At 38.6% G+C, this 23,565-nt stretch overlaps 2 protein-coding genes across 4 annotated transcripts in view; one reads left to right on the top strand and one right to left on the bottom strand.

Moving 5' to 3' along the window:
• Positions 1-1,159: 1,159 nt before the first annotated feature.
• psmd6 (proteasome 26S subunit, non-ATPase 6) lies at positions 1,160-6,552 on the top strand. The gene is made up of 8 exons (XM_049471444.1): positions 1,160-1,514; positions 2,717-2,922; positions 3,031-3,176; positions 4,179-4,398; positions 4,491-4,599; positions 5,831-5,999; positions 6,108-6,185; positions 6,321-6,552. Exons 1-8 carry the CDS (start codon positions 1,370-1,372, stop codon positions 6,415-6,417), a joined length of 1,170 nt encoding a protein of 389 aa, XP_049327401.1. The 5' UTR covers positions 1,160-1,369; the 3' UTR covers positions 6,418-6,552.
• Positions 6,553-7,359: 807 nt separating this feature from the next.
• The window catches only part of LOC103034685 (ataxin-7), a 53,987-nt gene continuing 37,781 nt past the window's right edge, over positions 7,360-23,565 (bottom strand). Inside the window, exons 8-14 of one of the 3 annotated variants that reach the window (XR_002651645.2) lie at positions 21,074-21,348; positions 19,664-19,859; positions 19,211-19,332; positions 17,173-18,095; positions 16,466-16,608; positions 14,800-15,528; positions 7,360-14,066 (exon numbers count right to left, since the gene is read on the bottom strand). Coding sequence is in view for 2 of the 3 variants with exons in the window: in XM_022682803.2 (XP_022538524.2) it covers positions 15,511-15,528; positions 16,466-16,608; positions 17,173-18,095; positions 19,211-19,332; positions 19,664-19,859; positions 21,074-21,348 (1,677 nt within the window). In the remaining variant the exon portion in view is untranslated. Of the gene's footprint in view, positions 15,529-16,465; positions 16,609-17,172; positions 18,096-19,210; positions 19,333-19,663; positions 19,860-21,073; positions 21,349-23,565 lie in introns of all 3 variants that reach the window. The other 2 variants (XM_022682803.2, XM_022682804.2) reach the window with 2 other exon arrangements.

The following is a 23,565-nucleotide window of genomic DNA, read 5'->3' as shown; positions in this document are numbered from 1 at the left end:
CACTCAGAAAGACATTTTGCCCACTTAACAGACAGTTTTTTTATTTTTGGCTATCACAATCTAAATTTCTTGGAAAAAAAATAATTTATTAATCTTTAGTCTTATAAATAGAAATCATACTTTGGAGAGAAAATTAAAACATAGTATGTGTAGATATTTTTTTTATATAAAATTTAGATTGTGAGAGGTTGAAAAACTGTAAAATTGTGACACATGATGAAAAAAGGAATAATAAACCCTAATTTTCCTTTGTTAAATTACACCTCAAACAGTCCTTAAAAACTAAAAAAAAACTGTCCTAAAGGTGAATATCATTGATAAGTTACTTTATGTCAACACCAGCAGATGACATGGCTCTCCAAACTATCACTGGCCATCAGTAAAGTTTGCACTTTATTTGGAAATCAAAGGCCCAGAGACCATGTCACATGCTGGTGCTGATCCAGTGTCAGTGCAGTGTTTTCCCAGAAAATCTTACAGCACTTCATGCTTCCCTCTGCTGACAACTTTTTGGGAGATGCGGATTTCATTTTCCAGCAGGATTTGGCACACTGCCCACACTGCCAAAAGTACAAACTGGTCTTATATAATATTCTCTTTTTTGAGACACTGATTTTGGGTTTTCATTGGCTGTAAGCCATAATCACCAACAATAAAAGAAATAAACGTTTAAAATAGACTACTCTGTGTTTAATACTATTTTTGTTTTTACACCAGTTCAGAATGTCATGATAACATCCATCTTCCTAGAGGAAAATCACAGTGACCCATCAAGACTAGACATTTCAGTGCTGTATGATGATTTATACTACATTAGTCACAATTATGATGGGGAATAATTAGGTTTTTATTGCTTTATTTTTTATGGAGATGCAGATTTTCTTTTTTCAGCAGGATTTGGCACACTGCCCACACTGCCCAAAGTACCAACTGGTCTTATATAATATTCTCTTTTTTGAGACACTGATTTTTGGGTTTTCATTGTCTGTACCCATAATCATCAACAATAAAATAAATAAACGCTTAAAGTAGATCACTCTGTGTGTAATACATCTATATAATATATATAATAGTTTCACACGTTGAACTAAATGACTGAAATAAAGTATCTTTTTAGTAATAGTATTTATCCAGTCTGAGTGTAGTTCAGCAGTCCGCGGCTGGGTGTCAGTAGCGGTGTAATAGCAGCGCTGTTGGGCCGCTCTTTTCCGGCGGTTGTTGGCGGTGTAGAGGCTGCGGGATTGGTCGCGGTGTGTTTTCGGTGCAGATTGTTGCGAGTCATCGCGCCGCCGCCGCTGCTCTGCTTTGTCACTCCCGGTCTGTGCGCTGATTCTCCCCGTGTTTCTGACTGTCCGGCCCGGCTGTAGAGATGCCTCTGGAGAACCTGGAAGAGGAGGGTCTGCCCAAGAACCCGGACCTGCGGATCGCGCAGCTCAAGTTCCTGCTGACTCTGGACGGACACCGGCAGGACGCCGCGCTGCGGACCGAGCTAATGGAGGCGATCCGGGCCAACAGTGAGTCACCAGCCCGCCGGAGAGACGCAGCGGAGCCCGAGAGAGGCTGCGGCGTCTAAAACTCATATGAATAAAAATATATAGATCTGATAGAGAGACATATAACTTAGTGTTTGTAGGTTATTATACAATAGATAGTAGATATATAACTAACTAGGCTACTGTAGTTAACTTTAGCATGCTAAGCTAACGGCCCCGGTTACTAACATAGTCACTAGCTAACTAGCCTAGCACTAGCTAAGCTAACAGCTAATTCTCCAGATCAAGAGGAGTTTATTTTTATTTTAATAATTTGTTTTGCAGTTATTTGTTTACATAGTACAATTTAACAGCATGAAATAAACATAAAAATAGGTCAGAGTCACAGAATATTCATCCAACATCACAAATATATTAAAACACATCTAAGCAAACAGGAAAAAAAGAGAAGTGGAATTCAAATGAAATTGAAAAGCTTCAACATATCAATGGATTTATGACATTTTTTCATTCTTGTACCAAGAAAATGTACCAAGGCGTGTTTATAATTATTCTGAATGTAAATAAACAAATGTCTGAAATTTAAAATAGCAATTTAGCAAAGATGTAAACAGTGGACAACAAATAAGCCCAATTAAACCTCAGGACCACCTAAAAATGATGAGTTGCTTTGATTTTACCAAATTTAAAACCTCTGGAATATAATCAAGAGGAAGATTGATGATCACAAGCCATCAAACTAAGTTGAACTGCTTGAATTTTTGCACGAGGAATCACTTGCATAAAAAATACTCAAAATAGAATTAACCAGGTAGCACGTATGCAAGATTTTATAAAGCAGTTCTTTTATTTCGTTATTGAGAACAAGGGGGAGTTGATAAGTTAGTGTAGCACCTTTTTTATACATTTCATAACAAGTCACACTCGAAAACAAGAAGATAAATTGACTGGTGAGCTAGGCAATTGACTTCTCATGACCTAATTTTAAAATGGATTTTTTTCTTTTACTTAATTCAGTTACTTAACTTAATTTTTAACTCCTCCACCACTGCTAGAAATGTTTTACATTGCTTTTTCAATGTTTTAGGAATGCACCAACATGTTAAGTTTTGTCTGAAACCCAAAAGAATGAATCATTTGGCTGACAGTTTTTTATTAATTTTTCTATTTCTTTCACCATATTAAATAATTCTAAAACATAAGTTTGATTTTGTGCTTTTCAGATATGGCACCGTACTACGAGGCCTTGTGCAAGGAGCTGAAGTGGCCAGTGGACTCAGACCTTCTGGGTAAGATGAAGAAGGCCAACGAGGACGAGCTGAAGCGTCTGGATGATGTCTTGGAGGATGCAGAGAAGAGCCTTGGAGAGAGCGAGATCCGGGATGCCATGATGGCCAAAGCTGAATATCTGATTAGAATCGGGGACAAGGTTTGTCAATAGACAGAGCTGGTTATTATACAGTATATTATATTATTTTTGCTCTTAGTTTTGATATTGTTGTATTTTCTCATTGGCTTTTAATCTTCTATTCCACAGGAAGGAGCTTTGACTGCTTTCAGAAAAACTTACGACAAAACCGTGGCTCTGGGCCATCGCTTAGACATTGTGTTCTATCTGCTGAGGATTGGTCTGTTTTACATGGATAACGACCTCATCACCCGAAACACTGAGAAAGCCAAGAGGTACAGTCAACATACTGTTAACTTGAAATAAAAAATAATAATACATTTTTGTATGTTGTTTTAAAGCTAGAAAATGTATTATGATATTTAAAGAATTTTTATATACCAGATATTGATACCATATTTTGACAAGACAAAATTAACAATTAAAGCCTGCTTTCCAGATATTGTCACCTACTTACTATAGTAATGTTTACTTAAAATATGCTGAGCTACATTAAAGGTATCATGTTATTGTTCTATTTTTTACATTAGTTGACGTCTTTTGCAAAAGATGTGCCGAAATAAAAATATTTTGTCAGAAATCGGACGAAAGGAAACCTAAACGAAAACAGTCATTTTTTTGGCAGGTTTTAGTTCAATTGGCCACTTATTTTACCACTGAATAAAGTAAATAGTCTACTTTGTCTATTTATTAAATATGATAAATAGTATTATTTTATTAGTACAATATAAAGTAAAAAATATTTGTTAAACATTAATGTCCAAGCAGAAAAAAACATTATAAAAATCCTCTGGTTAAAGTGAAGTGTTACTTAACAACAAATTTTTGTTCTAATAATTTTGGTTGCCAAATATTTAGTGCGTTCCTGTTTAACACTTTATAAGGTTTAAAGCTTTAAGTTAAATTTAACAGACTTATAAAACAGTTATCAACCAATTTGATTCTTAAAACATCAGAATAGGAGAGAAATTCTGAAGCAGTTTTGTGTTAGACATTACGATTGTTGTTTTTTTTTTTTTTTTTTTCTGTAGTATATTAAAACAAAAACAGAAATTTTAACCAGATTTTTCCACAGATCAGTGATTCAACAGGCCCCAATATGTAATAATGCACACTGTAAAATAAATTATATTGGGCAGATATAGTTGGTCAGTGACCAATTAAAATTAAGATTTTACAGAACCTACTGACAATTTTTTTGCAAAGAAAATCCTTATTTAGGTCTTTAACCATGATTGTCACATTTCTTCCTCAACCTTTTTCACCCTCCTTTGCAGTCTGATTGAGGAGGGTGGAGACTGGGACCGGAGGAATCGTCTGAAGGTGTATCAGGGTCTCTACTGCGTGGCCATCAGGGACTTTAAACAGGCGGCCGAACTGTTCCTGGACACCGTGTCCACCTTCACCTCTTACGAACTCATGGACTACAAAACCTTCGTCACGTATACGGTTTATGTGTGTATGATCGCTCTGAAGAGGCCTGACCTCAGAGAAAAGGTGAGATATTTTGAAGATCCTTGCACATCTAGATACATGGTTGTTAAACGGTTAAGAGATTAATAATGTATTTTTGCTGATCTTTTTCTTAGGTAATAAAAGGTGCAGAAATTCTGGAGGTGTTGCACAGTCTGCCTGATGTGCGTCAGTACCTGTTTTCTCTCTACGAGTGCCGTTACTCTATCTTCTTCCAGTCTTTAGGTGAGTCCAGATCTCCTGATCGCTTCAGATCTTAGTCATTTCCAGTTCTTACATAGTAGCCTGGCTTCTCTTAATTTTTACCAGTGCTGAAGGGCTTTCCTAAAGCCACCTGTGCTGTTGTCTATACCTGGCAACCCAGGGTGTGGAAATGGAACTGGGGGAAAGGCCGTTGGGCAAATTCAGGGGCTACATCCCACACATGTGTTTCTGTGAGGTTTTAGTGATGTACTACACAGTTCAAACAAGGAAAATATTGTCTGAAGCTCTTATGTCAAGAGATGACTATGCTTAAACTCTGCATGTTTCCTTAAAATCTGATGATAAATTCTGGCCATTTTATGCTAGGTTCACCTTGCAAGAGATTTTAGCCCAGTTTTTTTGTTGATTACAGACTAAGGCTATGTTCACATTATCAGGCTGAAGTGACTTAAATCTGATTCTTTGCTTAATGTGGCTCAAATCTGATTTTTTTTCATGGCTGTGTGAACGTGCCAAATCAGATTTTTTTTTTCAAATCATATTTGAGTCACTTTCATATGTGGTCCTAAATCGAATACCTATCTGATCAATTGACATGCAACATGAATGTGAACGGCCAAATCGGAATTCACACGTCTTTTTGCTTTTACGCATGCGCTACGTGCTTTTCTCTCGTACCCACACATCTCTTAGTGCAGCTGTCCATTTCCCTTTATAAAGCTAATAATCATCTCTCAATTATGATTTTTTTTGTTGTTTGTGAAGGAGGCGATGTTTATACAGGTATCAATGTGCGCATGTAAGGCGTTTCAGGAACAGATTCATTTACATTACACACATACAGATCACTTACATTTATATGTGAACCGTCAAGATAGCCAAATCAGATCTGAGCAAAAATCTGATTTGGGCAATGTGGCTTGTGATGTGAACATAGCAAAGAACTCAATTTGGGGATCTTTCGACGCTCACACAGTTGAACACAAATTAAATTACTGTTGAACTCTAGAAGGAGCCAGTGAGCGAGTCCTCTATGAATGGGGTCAATATATAGCCTAAAAGCAAAAAACTTAAATATAATTAATTACATGTTCTGAGTACTTATTTAATATTGGTAAGTAAAATAATGTATTTTACTAAGAAAAAAAAGTCAGTTTTTCTGTAGATAAAACTCATTCATTGTACCATCAACACGATTCTGAATGTGCTATTTTTTGGTAAAACATCTTGTTTTTGTCCTGCGCTGCTTTAGCTCGTGTGGAGCAGGACATGAAGCGGGACTGGCTGTTCGCTCCACACTACCGTTACTATGTGCGCGAGATGCGGATTCTAGCCTACAGTCAGCTGCTGGAGTCCTATCGCTCTCTTACACTGGGCTACATGGCGGAGGCCTTTGGAGTCAGCACAGAATTCATTGACCAGTATGTCCTGAACATTTGTCCTTCCTTACATCAAATTTCAGTGTAATTTGTCAGTTTTTACTCATTTTCTTAACACTTTCACTTTTCTTTCCCTCTTTCTGTCTGTAGGGAGCTCTCACGATTCATAGCGGCGGGTCGTTTGCACTGCAAGATTGACAAAGTGAACGAAATCGTCGAAACCAACAGGTGATTACAATTGTCAATCAGCTTAAATCACTTTTTTTTATCACAACTTTCAAAACACCTTTAGTACAATGAATTAAACTGACACTATATTCTGCAGCTATTGCAGTGCTAATAATATTTCTCCTCTGTCCTCAGACCCGACAGTAAGAACTGGCAGTATCAGGAAACCATAAAGAAGGGTGATCTCCTGCTGAACAGAGTGCAGAAGCTCTCCAGGGTCATAAACATGTAATCAAATACATCAGAACCGTGGGCTGTTTTTGTTTGAAAGGTTGAGATGTTGACACGTTTTCCAACTTCCAATATTATTGTGGGGCTTGACATTTTTTTGTTTATGTACAGTATATAATAAAATCTTTTCAAAGAACATTTGTCTTCATTGTGTATTTCTAGCCCAGAAAAAAGTATAAAACTAGTCAATCATCCCTGTAAATTACAAAAAAAAAGGTGATACAAAATATTACAGCTGTAAAAACAAGATTTCTTTTGAAAAAATTGTGATAAAACATAGTAACTTGTTACTATGGGATAATCAAAGTTAATGCAGCAGCCATTTGTGTCTTAAAACAGCATTATGTGGGAATTAAGTATTTTTTGCTCCTGGGCTCCCCTTACAGTTTTTTTTTTTTATTATTCAATTGTGCTTTTTTTATTTATATATAATTTTATTTCAAATTTTTATCCCATTTTCCCTTTAATTCAAACGGCCAATTACCCAACCCACTCATTGGGTCTCCCCCTATCAATCACTAGTGATGCCCCCAACCCTAGGAGGGTGAAGACTAGCACATGCCTCCTCTGACACACGTGAAGTCAGCCACCGCCTCTTTTTAAACTGCTGCTGATGCAACATTGCTGAGCAGCATCACAGCGCACTCAGAGGAAAGCGCAGTGACTCGGTTCTGATACATCAGCTCACAGACGCCTCTTGCTTGGGGAGTGCCATCTATCCACCCAGAAATTGCAAGACCAATTATGCTCTCTCAGGGCTCCAGTAGGCGAAGGCAAGCTGCATAAACAAGATTTGAACCGGTAAACTCCTTATCATAGTGGTCGTGCTTAGCCCGCTGGACCACTTGGAAATCCAAATTTTTTATTTGTTTTTGAGATTAAAAATGTATTTTTGTTCAAAACAAACGTCAACATGAGAACACAAAGACGAGTGAATCCAACATTTCTTTTCTTATAAATAACTGTATAAATTACTTTTTTTATTTACAGAAAACCTGTTACAAAACAAATAGACTATACAATCTTTTCTTTAAATATTAAGTAAATCTAACCTACTATGTTTTTCATGAATTACATAGCAGCCAACACACAAAAGTCCAGCTGATCAAATGATTTTGATTATGTAGATAAAAAAAAAACAATGAAAACACAACTCAATTATACACACTTGTACATCATTTCAGTTCTAGGATTCTACATTGATGCTTCTCCTTCAAAATCTGGGCTCTGTCTTGATTTGATTTCACATTCCAGATCTGTGCTTGTTTTAGCAAAATATATTCCATGTTTTTCATCCTTTGGAAACATCAGCTGTGGACTGGAGTTAATAATCAGGGTTTGAAGAATTATTATAGTTATTAATAAAAACTCAATTGATTTAAAGGGACCTAATATGCTTTGTGTAAGAAGCACAAAAAAACCTAGGCCTCGAAAATAGAACTTTAGCTGGCGGCTAAAGCAGGACTTGCTGCACTACACTCGTAAAATAGAAGGGGCTTCAAATGGTTGTTTGAGGGATGCCAAAGAAGAACCACAAATGAGAAGTAGAGACTTGTACATGTAAAAAAACTCAACCTACAAACTGGTTAAGTTACAGAAAGTTATGGTTCTTTAGACCTTTATACCAAACATTGTTCTTTTGGAACATGGTTCTGGAAGCAGAGGTGGTTCTTCTATGGCAGAGGTCTTCATATCTGGCCCTTAAATCCAGTTCTCAGCCCTGGAATTTGTAATACTTTGAGTAAAATTGTATTAAAACAATATGGGGCTGTTTCCCAGACAGGGCTAAGCATAGTGTTGGACTACACAACACTGTAAACAGAGATTTTCCATAGTCTACTATTAGGCTTGATCCCTGTCTGAGAAACGTAATCTCGGTCCTTGGTAGGATGCAGGTTATTCATAAGTAGCCTAATGGTCTCACTTATAGAATAATCGAACAAATGTGAGCATGTAAAACTTTGTTCTCATGACTGTGAAAAAAAATAATAATTCAAACTCTTGAAACACTCTGTTTTGGATGCTTGGGTTTTCAGAACTTTTGGTCATTTTGGTGGTGTTTTTCTCTTTGCTTTGAACATGCATAGAAGATTTTGTGGATAGGGCCAGGAAGGATACATCAGCTGTGTCCACAAAATCGCTCTGCAACCCTGATTGAAGACCACGGATGCAGTCAAGGACATGGTGGGTTCCAGAAGCTAACCTAAATCACTGGGCCATCACAGAGTAGAAACTCAGGTGTTAGAGCGCCATTGGGCCATGACAGTGTACCATATACACTTGCAACTAGGTGGCAATTTGGCATGGCTAACTCGCCAACAATTCATTGGGGGAAAAAGGCACCCCATGAAAAACTAAATTGGTATTTGATTTGTTTTTAAGGGTATATTTTATCCTCTTCAGTAACACAGATGCCAGATTTAAAGACCTGAGTTATATCTATGCCAGTGCTCATATATTAACCATTTGAATCACCTTCTGAAGCATACTTTAAAGAGTGTATGTGAAAAAAGGAAAGGACCACATATTAGACTCAAGCTACTGGAAGCAAGCTCCTAAAACCATGTACATGACATTCAAGTAACGTGACAGAAAATTCCTACTGTTCTAATAAAAAAATAAAAACAAAATCATAATAAAAACAGCTGATGAGAAACTAATTCAGGCACTTTTTAGTCATCATTTGAAAAGCTGCAAAACAACGGCTGATTAAAAAGCAGTGTGTTTCGAAATACAATGTTTGGCAACGGTGGTGCAAAAACTGGTCTGCACTAAGTGTTCACTCTCCTTTTTCACGTTAAAGTAGTTGCTTTCATCTCCCCATTAAAGAAATTCAGCAAACCCTACACAGTCGTGTTAGCGTACAGACATGGGTTACGATAATTTTTTGCTCCACTGAAATACAAGGGACAGATGAAATCGCATCACATCGCAGTGTCGTGAATCTTTCTGTTCCCTCGCTGTTCACTTTGATTGGCTGAGCTGGGCAGGAGGGGTAGGGTATATATATTAGACTAACAAACGCCAAGAATACCTAAACTAAAACTTCAATCGCATATCTAGCTTGCCAACTAACTCCCAACTATGGTGGCAACACTCTTCTTTTTCGTAAGGATTTAGGATTTCAGTACAAGACTGTTTTGGAAATAAGAAGCTCTGATTTGCTAGTAATAGGCGTATTGCATTATTGGCTTGGCAGTGAACCACTTCAAATAATCTCAAAACTGATCCATTCACTAAATAATAAATAACAACGACAACAAGGACAACAACGAAAAAAAAAGAAAGATCTCAGTTGTACCAAAAAACGTGTGTAAGAAAATGCCTGTGCAAAAATACATCTCATTATGTACAATTCTTTTAACAAAATATGTCTTCTGAAATAGGGTTATAACTTCAATATTCATCCATAGAAAAAAGCCGAGGGTAGAAAAAAACGCTCTCGCTTCTCAGCTACGATCGCTGACTGACATCAGTAGAGTTAGGGGATTATTATTAATATTATTGTTATAATCATAATTATTTTATATATTTTTTTATTTTAGGCTTTTATTTGTCAGATATAGAAGCAGGCCAAAGCTAACATTGTCGCTATTACCGTCTCCACAGCTTCACTGTGTTTAAATAATACTCTCTCTCCTCCTCTTTTCAAAGCTTCTTTAAGCTTCTCAAATCCCTTATTTTCTTCTTTTATCTCACCAAACTAAACACTATATTAGCGCAGCGTCCGCTGCAAAAAACAGGATTAGCCATTATTAGAAGTGGCAACAGAAACAGGATAGTGGTTATTGAACACGAGATGGCGGAGATTGCTTTCGAACTCAGACCAAGGCGTATGGCTAAAACAGGCTAACGATCATTCAGTAGGAACTTCTCACAGTACTTTGTCTCATGTTGTGCAGTTGTTCTCCGTGCCGTCACTGAGATGATACTGTGTAGTCACGTGTGAAACGAGCAACTTCTCCTCACTGCACTACGCTAGGCTGTTTAAAGGCTTTGTCCAGAAAATGCTAGCTAAAGAGGCTAAAAACAAAAACCCTCAAAAGTCTTGCTAGTGATCATTTGTCTTTACGTCATAAAGGCATTTGTTCATTGATGTGTGGATGAAGCTAGCTAGTGAATGAAGTTTGCTTCTTTAGTTTTAAACTGGAGTTTTGAAGCTAACAGAGGAGCTAATACACAGAAAATTTATATCTAGTGACAAGCAATCTGAAATCACATATAAAGGTATTGATAAAGAAGCTATTCCCTTTTGTGGTAAATTTATATATACATACATACATACATACATATATATATATATATATATATATATATATAAATCATACAATTAATTTCTCCATTATTCCAAATAGATAATTCACTTTTCAAGTTAGTTAGTTAGTAATTAGCAAGTCATGTCTAGTATTTAGTAGTTTAGCTAGTTTCAGACTAATTTTACGATGCCATCAGAGAAGTTAAAAGGCTTTTGGTTAGCATTGTAGCTAGTTACGAACTGCACACACTAGCCTTGAACTTGGTCAAGTTCAATAGTCTAAAACTTGCTTATGTTTTCCAAAGCTGCTATGTACAATTTAAAGATACAAGTTTGTTAGCGACATTATTTAGCCACATAGCTTCAGATACTAACTAAGGAAGCAACATCAACCTATGGTTTTAACTGAATTTATAACTACATATCGCAGGAATGGGACAATTTGTAAACCTGAATCTCCAACTAACCTTAAAATTTAATTCACACACTGTCCTCCATACTTCTGAGTTGTTAATTAGCTAGCCATGTTGATAACAATAAGCAAATCTAGTCTATTGTCTAGTGCTTGCAAATTTGCTTCTTTAACTAGTTTTAGACTGGAGTTATTAGGCTATCTGAGAAGCTAAGAGGCGGGAATTGTTTTTAGCTTTTGATTAGCATTGTAGCTAGCTAAAAAGTGCGCACACTAACCTTGCACTGTGTTAAGTTCACTGATCTTAAACTTATGTGCTTATGTGTTTTTCAAAGCTGCTATCTATAGCTAACTAAAAAAAACAAAACAAAATGTAGGTACTCATTTTACTCAAAACTTTAAACTATTTTTTAAGGTTTTAGAGTGAAGTTATGAGGCTATCATAGAAGCTTAGAGGCAGGGACAGTTTTTAGCTTTTGATTAGCATTGTAGCTAGCTAGCTACAAACTGCACACGCTATCCTTGAGCTGTGTCAAGTTCATTCATCTTAAATTTGCTTATATGTTTTCCGAAGCTGCTATCTTCAAAAAAGGACAAAGTGTCATGTAGCTAATTAACAAATAAACCACAGTTTGAACAATATAAGCTTGTTAACTACATAGCTCCAGTTTCAAACTATAGAAGCAAAACCTACAGGTGGTCTTAGCTGATTATTTAACTACACATGGAGGAATGTGGAATAATAAAATTGTGAGCTAGATTCACCACCAAAGAATTCCTTAAAAGCCTTTAACAAACTCCTGCATACTGCATACAAAAAAATAAAGCTGTTAAAAATGGTTCTTTAAGGAATGCCGTAAAAATAACTACTTTTAGCTCCATAAAACTGATTAAGCTAGTTAAAGGTGTAAGGTACCTTAAATAAGTGGTTTGTCTGCCATGGCATCCCTCAAAGCACCATTTGTAGCCCCTTTATGTTTGAGTACAGTGCAGAACCAGATTTGAGTCACTAACAGAGGGCACAGTAAACTTGTGTACTGTGTATATTCGTGTAACATGTTATAGTGTAGATGTCAATCTTCTATATACTCAAAAGCCTCTCTCTGTTCTCGTACTAACTGCTCTAGAAGCTACAGTGATTGGGCACACGACAAATCTCGTTAGTGTATTTGTCTCCTACAGAATGACGATGTCTCCAAGTAGCTGTAGTGATGAGGGCCACGACGTCTGGACAGGAACAACCGAAGGCGACTGACATTCTCTGTAACTGTCTGAGGGTCTGCGTACATTGATAAGACTGACAACGACAGTGTTTCCAAGGCAAATACTACCAACAGTCAGTACTTGTAAAGTAGCAGTTACAATGTTTTTAAAGGTTTTGTCATCAAGTCATATCTTAGAAGGATAAGAAGTGATTAGAAGTGATAAAACAGTTTGCTGGAATTAAGGTAACTCTTGTCAAGTGAGGAAGGGGAGAAGGCTGCGAGGACCAATAGAACAGGTCTAGAATATGGTGGTCTGCCTGGGTACATGTGGGTACATAATAAGTAGATTTAAATCGACTTGGGTAAGACAGTTGTGGCGAACACCAATAATCGAGAAACTTGAATAAGTCTGAATTAAGCTCTTAAAGTTGGATCTATTTCTTAGATCAGTGGTTTCCAGCCCTTGTCCTGGAGGACCATTAACTTTTCAGTTTATACAGGCTTGATTTGGTTACTTTATAAGCAGGTTCCTATCGACTGGGTTAAGACCAATAACTGAGAAGATGAGACCTATTTCTTAGATCAGTGGCTCCCAAACCAAGTGCTGGAGGACTATTAGAAGCTAGTAACACTTATGCTATGGCTAACACCTATAATTGAGAATCTACCAGTATTCCTGTGGTTCTGTAGATTTGTTGTTCCCAACCCTAGAACTGGATGACTAATTGTGTGGCTAGCATCGATAATTTAAGTTTTTCTTGTACATGAAGAAAGATCTTGCATAAATCAATGGTTTACAAGACCCTAGTGCTAAAGGACAACAAGCAACTAGGACTACTTACTAGCTTCCCAGAATGGGAAGGTCTAGTTGGAAAAATTTAGAAACTTCAATAAATCTGAATGAAGCTCTTGAAGTTGGATCAGTGGTTTCCAGCCCTTGTCCTGGAGGACCATTAACCTCCCAGAATATAGAGGATGGGTTGGGTACATGTGGGCAAATAAACAGGTTTCTATCGACTGGGCTTACACCAATAATTTAGAAGATGGGACCTCAGTGGCTCCCAAACCAAGTGCTTAAGAAGCTAGAAACACTAGCTTTCCAAAATACATACATTGGGTCTGGCTAGGTACATGTGGGTGAATAAGCAGTTCTAAATCACCTGGGGCAAGACAGTTATGGCTAACATCAAAAATTATGAATCTACTGGTTTCCAGAATATGAAAATCTTGGATGGATACATGTGGGTAAATAATCAGGTTCAAATCAATTGCGGTAAGCCAGTTGTGACAAACAGTGATACTTCCATAAACCATTGGTTTCCAAGACCCTAGCACTGGAGGCCAGAAAGCAGGACTACTTACTAGCTTCCCAGAATGGGAAGGTCTGGCTGGGCACATGTGTGTAAATAAACAGTTTTACAGTTGTGTCTTTGATTGAAGCTCTTGAAGTTGAAACCAATCCATTGACAAATGGTTCCAAACCACAGTATTGGAGAACCACCTGCAGCTACAAGCAGACCACCAGCTGTCCAAAATATGGGGTCTGGCTTGGTATATGTGGACTTCAATATAACTGGGGGACAATGCTTGATATTGAATCAATTACATAGATCAGTGGTTCCCAACAACAATCCTGGATCCTGGTGGGTCAATGTTCTGCATTTTGTGGTGGTTTCCTGCTCTAACACACAACACAACAGGTATGGCTTGTTCATTAGCAGATTACCTGGATTCGGTAGGCAAGCGCTCCTCCAGGACCAAGGTTGGGAGCCACTGCACTAGATTACAATGGGGGTAGAAAAATTATTTGAATATGATTTTGACAATCTAAACAGGTTCTCCACAATCTTTCATACTTGTCTTAGTGGGATAAAAAAGATATAGCTTTGTTCCATATGCTCCAATTTTGATAATATTTGACGTACGTAAACAAAATGCTTTCAATAGAAACATTAAGACTTACAGCTCTGGATAAAATAAGAGACCACCATTTACCTAATTGAAAACCTCTGAAATATAAGCAAGATGAAGATGGATGATCACAACCATCAAGTCAAGCTGAACTACTTGAATTTTCGCACCAGGAGTAAAGGCATAAAGTTATCCAAAAGCAGTGTGTAAGATTGGTGGAGAAGAACATGCCAAGATGCATGAAAACTGAATAAAAACCAGGGTTACTCCACCAAATATTGATTTCTGAACTCTCATTATTTGAGGTCTGAAAACTAATTATTTGGAATTTGAGAGAAATATTGTCTGTAGTTTATAGAGTAAAACAATGTTCATTTTGCTCAAACATATACCTATAAACAGCAAAATCAGACAAACTGATTCAGAAACTGAAATAGTCAATTTTTTTCCAGAGCTGTATTTAGAATTCATTAGATTGTTAGTTACGATTCGTTTATTTTTCTTTATGTTGAAAAAATAAAAAACCTGTCCTCCTGAACTCCGCCTGTCTGGGTGTTAACATAAATCAATATGTTAAATAACTAAACGTGACTGTGTTACCTTTGTGGTTGTTTACACTGAGACTCCTGATATTTCCTCTTTTTCCTGCCTGTGCACTTTCTTTTTCCAAGCAATTTCAGTTCAGGCTAAGCAGGGAGAAGAAAAAAAAAAAACTAAATCATTTCCAGTATTCTGGTTTCATCCATCCGGACATGTACATAAACACACATTCAAATGGACTCGTGCACGTGCACACACGCACGCACACACACATACACACGCGGAACAGATCAGCAGAAATGATCTTTTGCTCATTAATATAACCTACTACAAGTACAAGTCCTTCCAACCATTCATCATAGTAGTGTTGGTGTGGCCCTGTACCAGCCCTTATCTATAGCTCATAGCTCTGCATCCCTTGCTTTTTCCAACCTCCCCCCCCGATAGACCTTCCGAAGGGGGCTTCCATTAAGAGCATCGCATCACATAGGCAATATTACACCCCTAAGTACGTCCCTTTGCTGCGTCAAACACTTTGCGTCTCCTCCCCTGCACTGTGTTGCACGGTGTCCCCCGGTGCCCCTTGTGGCTGGGAGGAACGGTTTGCCGTCACTGAGCCGCCCAGTGCGCTCTCCACCCTGAGGATTGCGGGAAGATGAGAGTAAGAGAAGAAGAAGGCCTCGTGCAGTGTGGCGTGACGGGCGCTAAGGGAGCCTGCGGAGATTGGCTTTCAGTCCACCGCTCCGTACTCCCAGAGCCAGCCCACCTGTGTCAGGGGCGGGCCTTTGGCTAGGAAGAGAGAGAGAGAGAGAGAGAGAGAGAGAGAGAGAGAGATAAAGAAAAAAAAGAACCTATTAAAGACACAATTACATAGTGTATCAAGAATAAGAGATTGCGTAATACAAATAATGCACAGTGGAGAGTCCCACATTAATAATACACACTGCTGCTTTGCGCCTCCGCTCGGCAATTAGTTAAATGCATCCTGAGAACGAAAGAGCAAAGAAAAAAAAGGGTGTACCTTGATTTAGATCTGCAATGACTGCACTGAGGATCATAAAATGCCCAATACAGAATTAAAAGTACCAGTACCACTTCTTCTCTGTTTTAATCCCTAATAGCTGTTTTCTTTCTACCTGCCAAGTATGTGCCAAGAAAAGAGTGCCAACTTTCTTATTAGGGGTGTACAAAATGCTGATAATAATGGAAATTAATTTAAAGATGGACAAAATGGAAAGAAGCTTCTAAATCCACAAGCATTAAAGCCAATTAATACAACTGTGTTAAATCTACACCATAGACTATGCAAAACAGTGTGCGGCTTGACCTCATTAGAAGGTCCATAGAAATGTAACTTCGAGTCTCAACAACACAACCAGCAGCAAATATGACTGGTCCCTCACAATGGCATAGATCACTTGTGCAGGCTATGTAACTGGAACTGCACTGCCACGACTATATGATGCAATATGATACAGTCTTTAATATAGAGTTGGTTCCCCTTCGCTTGGAACGAATTCCAGATTTCCTTTATGTTAGAATAATAGTCAAAATCAAAAATCAATCTTAACGGGCTTTACAGAACAAGTTCTACAGTTAAATAACTCTTGATATCAATGATTTCAGAGCTGTGAAACAACTATTCCAGTGTATAAACATTTACATGTAGGAAAGTATAGTAGTACTAAATCCTTACTGCCAATACACCACTAATGTATAAACATACCTGATGTATGAGCGAGTTGTTGGGAAGCCCTGGTGTTCCTGGCATTGGCCGTGCATGTTTGCTGTGGATGTTGTTGATTGCTGGAGATTTGGGCACTTTGGACCTGTTGGGAGCCTGTGATCCTCCACCTCCTCCTGCAGAACCTTTTAAAGTCAGAGGGAATTCTATAAGTGCACCACTTTACTGCACAGAACAAGCCAGGGAAAAAAACGAACTAATTATATATCATTTTTTTGTAAACTGGGAAATATTTATTTGGAATTTGGGGGAAATGTTGTCATTAGTTTATAGCATAAAACAATGTTCATTTTACTCGAACATATACCTATAAATAGCAAAATCTGAGAAACTGATTCAGAAACTGAAGTGGTCTCTTTATTTTTCTTTCAGAGCTGTAAATTACATCCTACAGTTTACTATGAGAAGCCCTGTAAACTAGCTGAGTTACTCTTTAAGTATAACAATAAAGAATGAAATTCTGGGTTACTGTGTCTTTCTAATATCAAAATTAAATATATTCTAATACTTATGGTAAATACTAAAAATGGCTTAATTTTTTTCCAATCTCAATGTTGATTGCCATCAGTCTAGTCAGCATCTTAAACCCATAAATAATCAGTGGCTGCTTTAGTCTTTATTTGTTTTGCAAATAAATAAACTAAAGCAACTCTACAACCTTTGAACAGAAGTGCAATGTGTGGCTGTACCTGTGTTAGGGAGGCTGCTGCTGGCGGGTGAACTCTTCCTCCTCTTGCTGTCTATTCGTGTGTCCGTGTGGCTGTGATGTTCGCTGCTCTGGTGGACGAACGGACCGAGCGAGAGCGTCGAGTCACTGCTGTTCATCACCACGCTCATGCGCTTGATGGGTTCGGCCGGGCTGGCCGGTGGTGGGCCGCGACTGGCCGCCTCCTGTCGGAGGCTCAGCGAGTTGGCGCGACCAGGTGGGAAATTCGCACCCGTACTGTGGGAGGAAGAGGACAATGAGGAGGAGGAAGCCGTGGAGGAGGGAGTGGAGGTAAGCGAGTGGAAGCTGCTCCCTGAGGTGCCCGAGTTCACCGCACAGTTTTTCTTGAAGGAGGAGGAAGATTCGGCTGCGTAGGTGCTGTGAGGTGTCAGTAGAGCGCTGTTTTTGCGCTTTTTGGCCCCCGCACTACTGCTAGCGCTCACACTGCTGCTGCCCCCGCTGTTGCTGCTGCCACTGTTGTTGCTGTTAGCGACAGGGCTAGTTAGCGTAGCTGAGGAGGAAGAGTCCCTGACCCGGAAGGATTTGGCTCCCGAGCGGGATTTGGGGGGTCTGCTGGAGCTGGGCGTAGAGGGCAGCGAGGAGGAGTGAGCTGAAGGCATCTGGGGTGATGACGAGGACACTTGTCTGGATGATCCGCTGCTGCTGCTGCTGTTGCCGCCACCGCTGCCGCCATAGACCAGCTGCTCTCCCGCCCTCTGAGGCGCGGCACGGGCATTCAGGGTGGTCCCGTATGACAGCATGGGCTTGCTGTCGTACGATTGGCCGTAAGGAGGCGGAGGGGAGGGGCTGAGGAAGCCCGAAGAAGAGGAAAGAGAGTTTGTGCTTGACCGATGAGACGACGCAACAGCTGATGAGGATGAATTCTCTGGCGCCAGGGGAATTTTCCTACAGGTAGAGACATTTATTCATTTATTTATTTATTGGCTTAACAACAAGCTTACTCAACTGTAGACACAACAGATGTTATTTTATAATGTTTAAAATGTAACAGTATGAAGAGACCATGATAAAAACCAAGAACAGGGGTCATTAGCTCTTTTCCTGGAGTCACTTCAATTAAGAAACTTTCCTCTATTAAATCAACTTTATTTACAAAAACGTGTTTCCAACTCGTCCCATAAAGTAACACTTCACACTCAAATTACACACTTACATCCTATGACTTGTAGCTTGTCTCTTTTTACTTTTATTTCTTAAACTATTTAAAGGTAAACGTATTTCTTCTTTTTAAGCATTCTACTTAGGGATGATGTGGTGTAGTCAGAGCCAAGTTTGACGTTTTTTAGAACTTAACTTGGCAAGAACTGACAATTTTGGCCTTTGCTGGCAATTTTTATTTCATTGTTTAATTAATCACAAATATAAAACAGTTTGCTAACTGTAACCTTAAGGCCTAGTTCCCAAACTTAATCTAATCTACTGAATGTATTGTTTAATACCTGTGGGCATTGAATTAAATTAATTAAATGAAGTGTGTTAGTACTGTTATAACAGCTTTGTATGTATAGATGATGATGACAATGATTTTTTTTTTTTTTTTTCATTTTCTCCCCAATTTACAAGGTCAATTACCCAACCCACTCATTACGACTGCCCCTAACACTAGTAATGCCCCAACACCAGGAGGGTGAAGACTAACACATGCCACCTCCCATACATATGAAGTCAGCCACCGCCTCTTTTTAAACTGCCGCTGATGCAGCATTTCGAGTAGCATCACAGCGCACTCGGAGGAAAGCGCATCAACTCAGTTTCAATACATCAGCTCACAGACGCCTTGTGCTGCGTGACATCACCCTTTGGAGTGATGTGGGGAGAGAGCGCCATGTACCCACCTGAAAAGAGCAAGGCTAATTGTGCTCCCTCTGGGTTTTGTTAGCTGATGGCAAGCTACATGAACAGGATTCTAATCTTCTAAACGTAGTGGCAGCGCCTTAGCCTGCTGGACCAATCAGAGCCACAACAATTATTATAATCATGATAATAATGAGGGTACTTACTTCCACATCAGTGAGTTGACGTGTTTGTCCATCATCGCTGCCAGTGCACACCGGACTCGATCCCAGCGCCGGTCAAAGGAGTAACAGCTCCTCCCGAACAGTCGGCTTCCAAAAGTGCAGTACTGGATAGACAGGGTGAGATATTTTTTTTTTTACTTTAATTATAATCACATTAATGTCATTTAACACAACATTCATAACAGATTAGTCAATAATGCTAATGTTTCTACCAGTGAATGAATAGTCTCCGAGCAACATTATTCAAATGACAACATGCAAACTGGTGACTAATTAAATCTTCCATTCATAACTATAGTAGATAAGCAGAACCCAATTCATTAACACCCTGAACTGGTAAACCTGACATTATTCAATTCAATTCAATTCAATGCAGCCCAAAGCCTGTCAGAACTGAAAGGGTGTTTAGAGAAAGGTATTTAGTGAAGGACTTACAGCAGCTGGTCGTGGGTGATAACCTGAATAGTGGCAGTCCAGGTTGTCCACTCCCTCCTCTCGCTCCTCATTCTCGCCCTCGTCGCTGGACAAGCGGGACACTCCGTCAATTGCTGGAGCCGAGTGGAGATGCTGGGTCGAGTCATGGGTCACAGCAGGGTCCCCTAAACCGCTTACCCCACCGTGAGAGCTACTGCTGTTCAGCCGGGAAAACAATTAAACACAACCAAACCATTAGCAACATGCATTTAAAAGAAATTTATTTTTTCACACCCTGTCCAAGAAGTGTTTCTGCTCTGCACCAAAAAAACCCCCCAAAAAAAACAAAAGTGTTCTGTAACATTCATTAAATGAACAGAGCAGAATCTCACAGACTGCAGTACACCACAAGAACAGCAGGGGGCCAATCAGATTTCTACAGTTCTACAGTAAAGAAGCATGAAACAGAGGAAATCACTCGTCACACAAGCAGCTTATGAGATTGAGCTGCTACTGTAATTTAAAAAATAAGAGGCAACAGCAGAAGCCATAAAGGTATAAATAAAAAAAATATATAGAATACTGTTAAATAGAATACATTGTCCCAATAATAATTGGCAAAAATGTAAGGCCACTGATATATAATGATAATATAAAAGAGTAATAACGCATTTATAGCCCTCTCAAGTGCAATTACTTTTTAATTAATAATAATAATATGAAGATTAGACTTTGAATATAAAATATGTTCAAAGAGTCGAAACAAATGTACTTTATGTTTTTATGTTTTATCAAACATGTTTTATATTCAAATTGCAATGTCTGTATATTTTTTTTAATAAAAAAGTAAATCCACTGTGAGCAACAATGAGGTCACCTATTAAATTCATGTACATTTCTAGTACAATAAATCAATTTTGTAATTATCGTGTCAGGCCAAAAAAAAAAAGAAATACGATAGTCAGAATATTCGAAAACCAATTTGTTTGGCTCAAAATGGCAAAAAGAACTTTTTTTTGTTTAATAGTCAGATACATTTTGGCTTTTTACTTTATTCAGTCAAAAAAGTGACAAAATTTAAATCTGAAAAAACATGTTTGGATTCAGCATTTTTTTTTCTAATTCTGTATGTCTTTATAATAAATTGTTCTTTTCAGCCCTATAGACAAAAAGCTAATTATTAAAGATCACACTTTACTGACTGGAGGTGTTCAAATGTCTTCAAAACCTTTAAAATAAGCATTAATTGTAGCTGAAATTAATCCCCAACTAGACATTTATAAACCTATATAAAGTCTTTCTGAAGTTCACAGATTATTGTCAATGTTAACAGTACTAGTAGCTAGTATGGAGCTACTGGAGGCGTGTGTGCAGAACAGTTCGGACAGAAGCAGGACGCTGAAGGAACTGGACTGAAAGGAGAAGACTCACCGTGGAAGACCAGGATTGTGAGGTTTGGGTTTGCTGGGGGTGAAAGGCTTGGGGGCGTCGGCGGCTGTGCCATTGCCATGGGGAGGCAGGTGGTGGGGGTCTTGCGGGAGGCGGGAGAGGGGCGGTTGGGGATCCCTGAGAGGGGGGGTTTGCTGGGAGGGCTCGGACCTGTGCTGCAGCTCCTTCTCTCGGGCTCGATTTTTGTGCTCCGCTAACAACGTGTCGAAGCGTTTCCGCCGCCCGGGCACTGCCCTCCTCTGGCTTAAGGAATGTGTCTGCAGGAGAAAAGAATAAGAAAAAAAAAATACTATTGTCATTATTATTAATATTAGGCTTACCAATAGAATACCTTGATCTCAGACCCATGGCAGAACACTATAAACATACAGGTGTTCATATACTGTACCCATAAAAGAACCCTTTTTTAAATATTTTATATACATGTCTCATATTTATTACATAGGTTTTACTAACATATTTAAATCTAAAACAAACAAAGGTAAATGTATAACCAGGGCAAGACTCTCAAGATTAAATTCTCAAAAAAGTGCGTAAGATGCTTTAAATTAAACTTGTGTATGGACATGAAAAATTAACAACAATAATGAGTAAGCAAGCTAAAATTACAGCTTGGTCCAAAACAGCACACTACCATGCTGAATGTAATAAATTATAAGAGTAATGCATCACTGCCATCATACAAAACACTTGTATCTAAAAGTTGGCAATTTGAACAGAGAGGGAAAGAAACTTTTTAAATAATTTTCGCGCAGTAAGGCGCACTTAAAATCCTTTAATTTTCCCAAAAATCGTCAGTACGCCTTTTAAATACAGTTTAAATACAGAGTTTCCATGAAAGAAGACTGTGTAGATTAACATCCAACGCTCGTCTGACTTTAAAAATAATGCGCCTTATAATCCAGTGCTCCTTATAGTGAGAAAAATATGGTAATAAAAGGGAATTTGTCTGGCACATCAATGTTCATACCACTACTGCCATCTATTTTATAGCACATCTGCTGAAGAATACAAGAATATGACCCCAGGCTGCAAATGCTAGCATTTGTATATTGTATAAACAGCAGTTCCGATAATCAACTGGCAACAACAAATGGTTTGGGTATTTATTTTCAATCATCATGTTTGGGTACTGTATGAATCTTGCTTTTCAAACAGAATTATACGTTTATTGAAGAAACTTATATTGCAATAATTATAAAAATACGATTAATCATCCAGCCCTATTGACTATTACAGTCTATCAGCATCTCCAGCCAGAGCCAGCAGCTGCCAGACTGTGAGGAGTGACTCAGCACTACCTGACAGGCTGAACAGATTCCCTATTCACTTCAGTGCTCTTTCTTAATAAAGAACCTGCTACCAAACTCCAACTACACCACGTGAATACACATAGAATCTCTGTGAATGTTGACACACAGATCACTTAGCGAAGGGAAGATGTCTCGGCCCAGTGGAATATCCCCCCGCATCCGCAGGCTCTGCACAAGGCAGCAAGTTCCTGAGCTGACGGATATCTCCAGCTATTCTTATCGCAGTCCAAAGTGTCCAAAAGCTTCAAGAACACCACAGCTGTGTCCCTATTTATTGTAAACTACAGAGCACAACAGAGCCTCTGTCTGGTAACAGTGGAGAGCTGCTGCGGGATTCAGAGAGTTCTAGTGTGTGGGAAAAGCAACTAGTGCAGTAAAGCTCGGCATAAGACAGCAAGGTGGCAGAAAAGATCACACTGCTTGTGTGCAACCACACACCGAACAGCTGTGCCAGAACAGAGCTCAGAACTCTGTTTCAGAGTAGCAGAAACAGAATGCCTACAGAACAAAAAAAAGAACCTTACAGGCAGATCTATGACAATAATTACAATACTGATTTAAACTAAAAATTGATTTAAACAAAAAAATGGACATGAAATTGATCATGGTTACTGACCGTGTAATCATTATAATAACAACATGTAATCATTATTAAGCTATTGTATTATTGTTATATCAGTGACACTGTTTATCACAATTATCTTTGAAACAATAAATCATCCAATCATCCAAATGCTATCGTGACAGACATAGCAAAACCCTAAAGACAGTCCTATAGAAGACCCTGTAGACAGACCCACAGCATATTTTACAGGCAAACCCACTGCTGAAGCCTATAGGAAGACCCTACAGAAAGAACCATAAAGGACTCTACAGGCAGAAACTTTAGGCAGACCCATTGGAAAATTTTTCAGAGAGATTAACAGCAGATCCCAACATGAAGACCCAAAGAAAACCCTACAGGTAGACCTATAGAAGACCCTATTGGAAGATTCATAGTATAACCCTACAGACAGACCTATAAAAGACCCTATAGACAGACCCTATAGGCAGACTTAGAGCAGAACCTACACGTATACCTATAAAAAATACCCTATGGGTAGACCTATAAAAGACCCTATTGGCAGATTCTATAGAAAGAACCATAAAAGACCCTACAGG

Source organism: Astyanax mexicanus, chromosome 24 (assembly GCF_023375975.1).
Source record: "Astyanax mexicanus isolate ESR-SI-001 chromosome 24, AstMex3_surface, whole genome shotgun sequence".
Lineage (NCBI taxonomy): Eukaryota > Metazoa > Chordata > Actinopteri > Characiformes > Acestrorhamphidae > Astyanax > Astyanax mexicanus.
The sequence above is the reverse complement of the archived record's forward strand: the minus strand, read 5'-3'. Positions and strand labels throughout refer to the sequence as shown.

Bases quoted from the DNA above. Each gene is read 5' to 3' on its own strand.
- psmd6 (XM_049471444.1), top strand. From the start codon at position 1,370: ATGCCTCTGGAGAACCTGGAAGAGGAGGGTCTGCCCAAGAACCCGGAC. The intron at 4,600-5,830 runs GTGAGTCCAGAT...GCGCTGCTTTAG, and splicing joins TATCTTCTTCCAGTCTTTAG to CTCGTGTGGAGCAGGACATG. The intron at 6,000-6,107 runs GTATGTCCTGAA...TTCTGTCTGTAG, and splicing joins AGCACAGAATTCATTGACCA to GGAGCTCTCACGATTCATAG.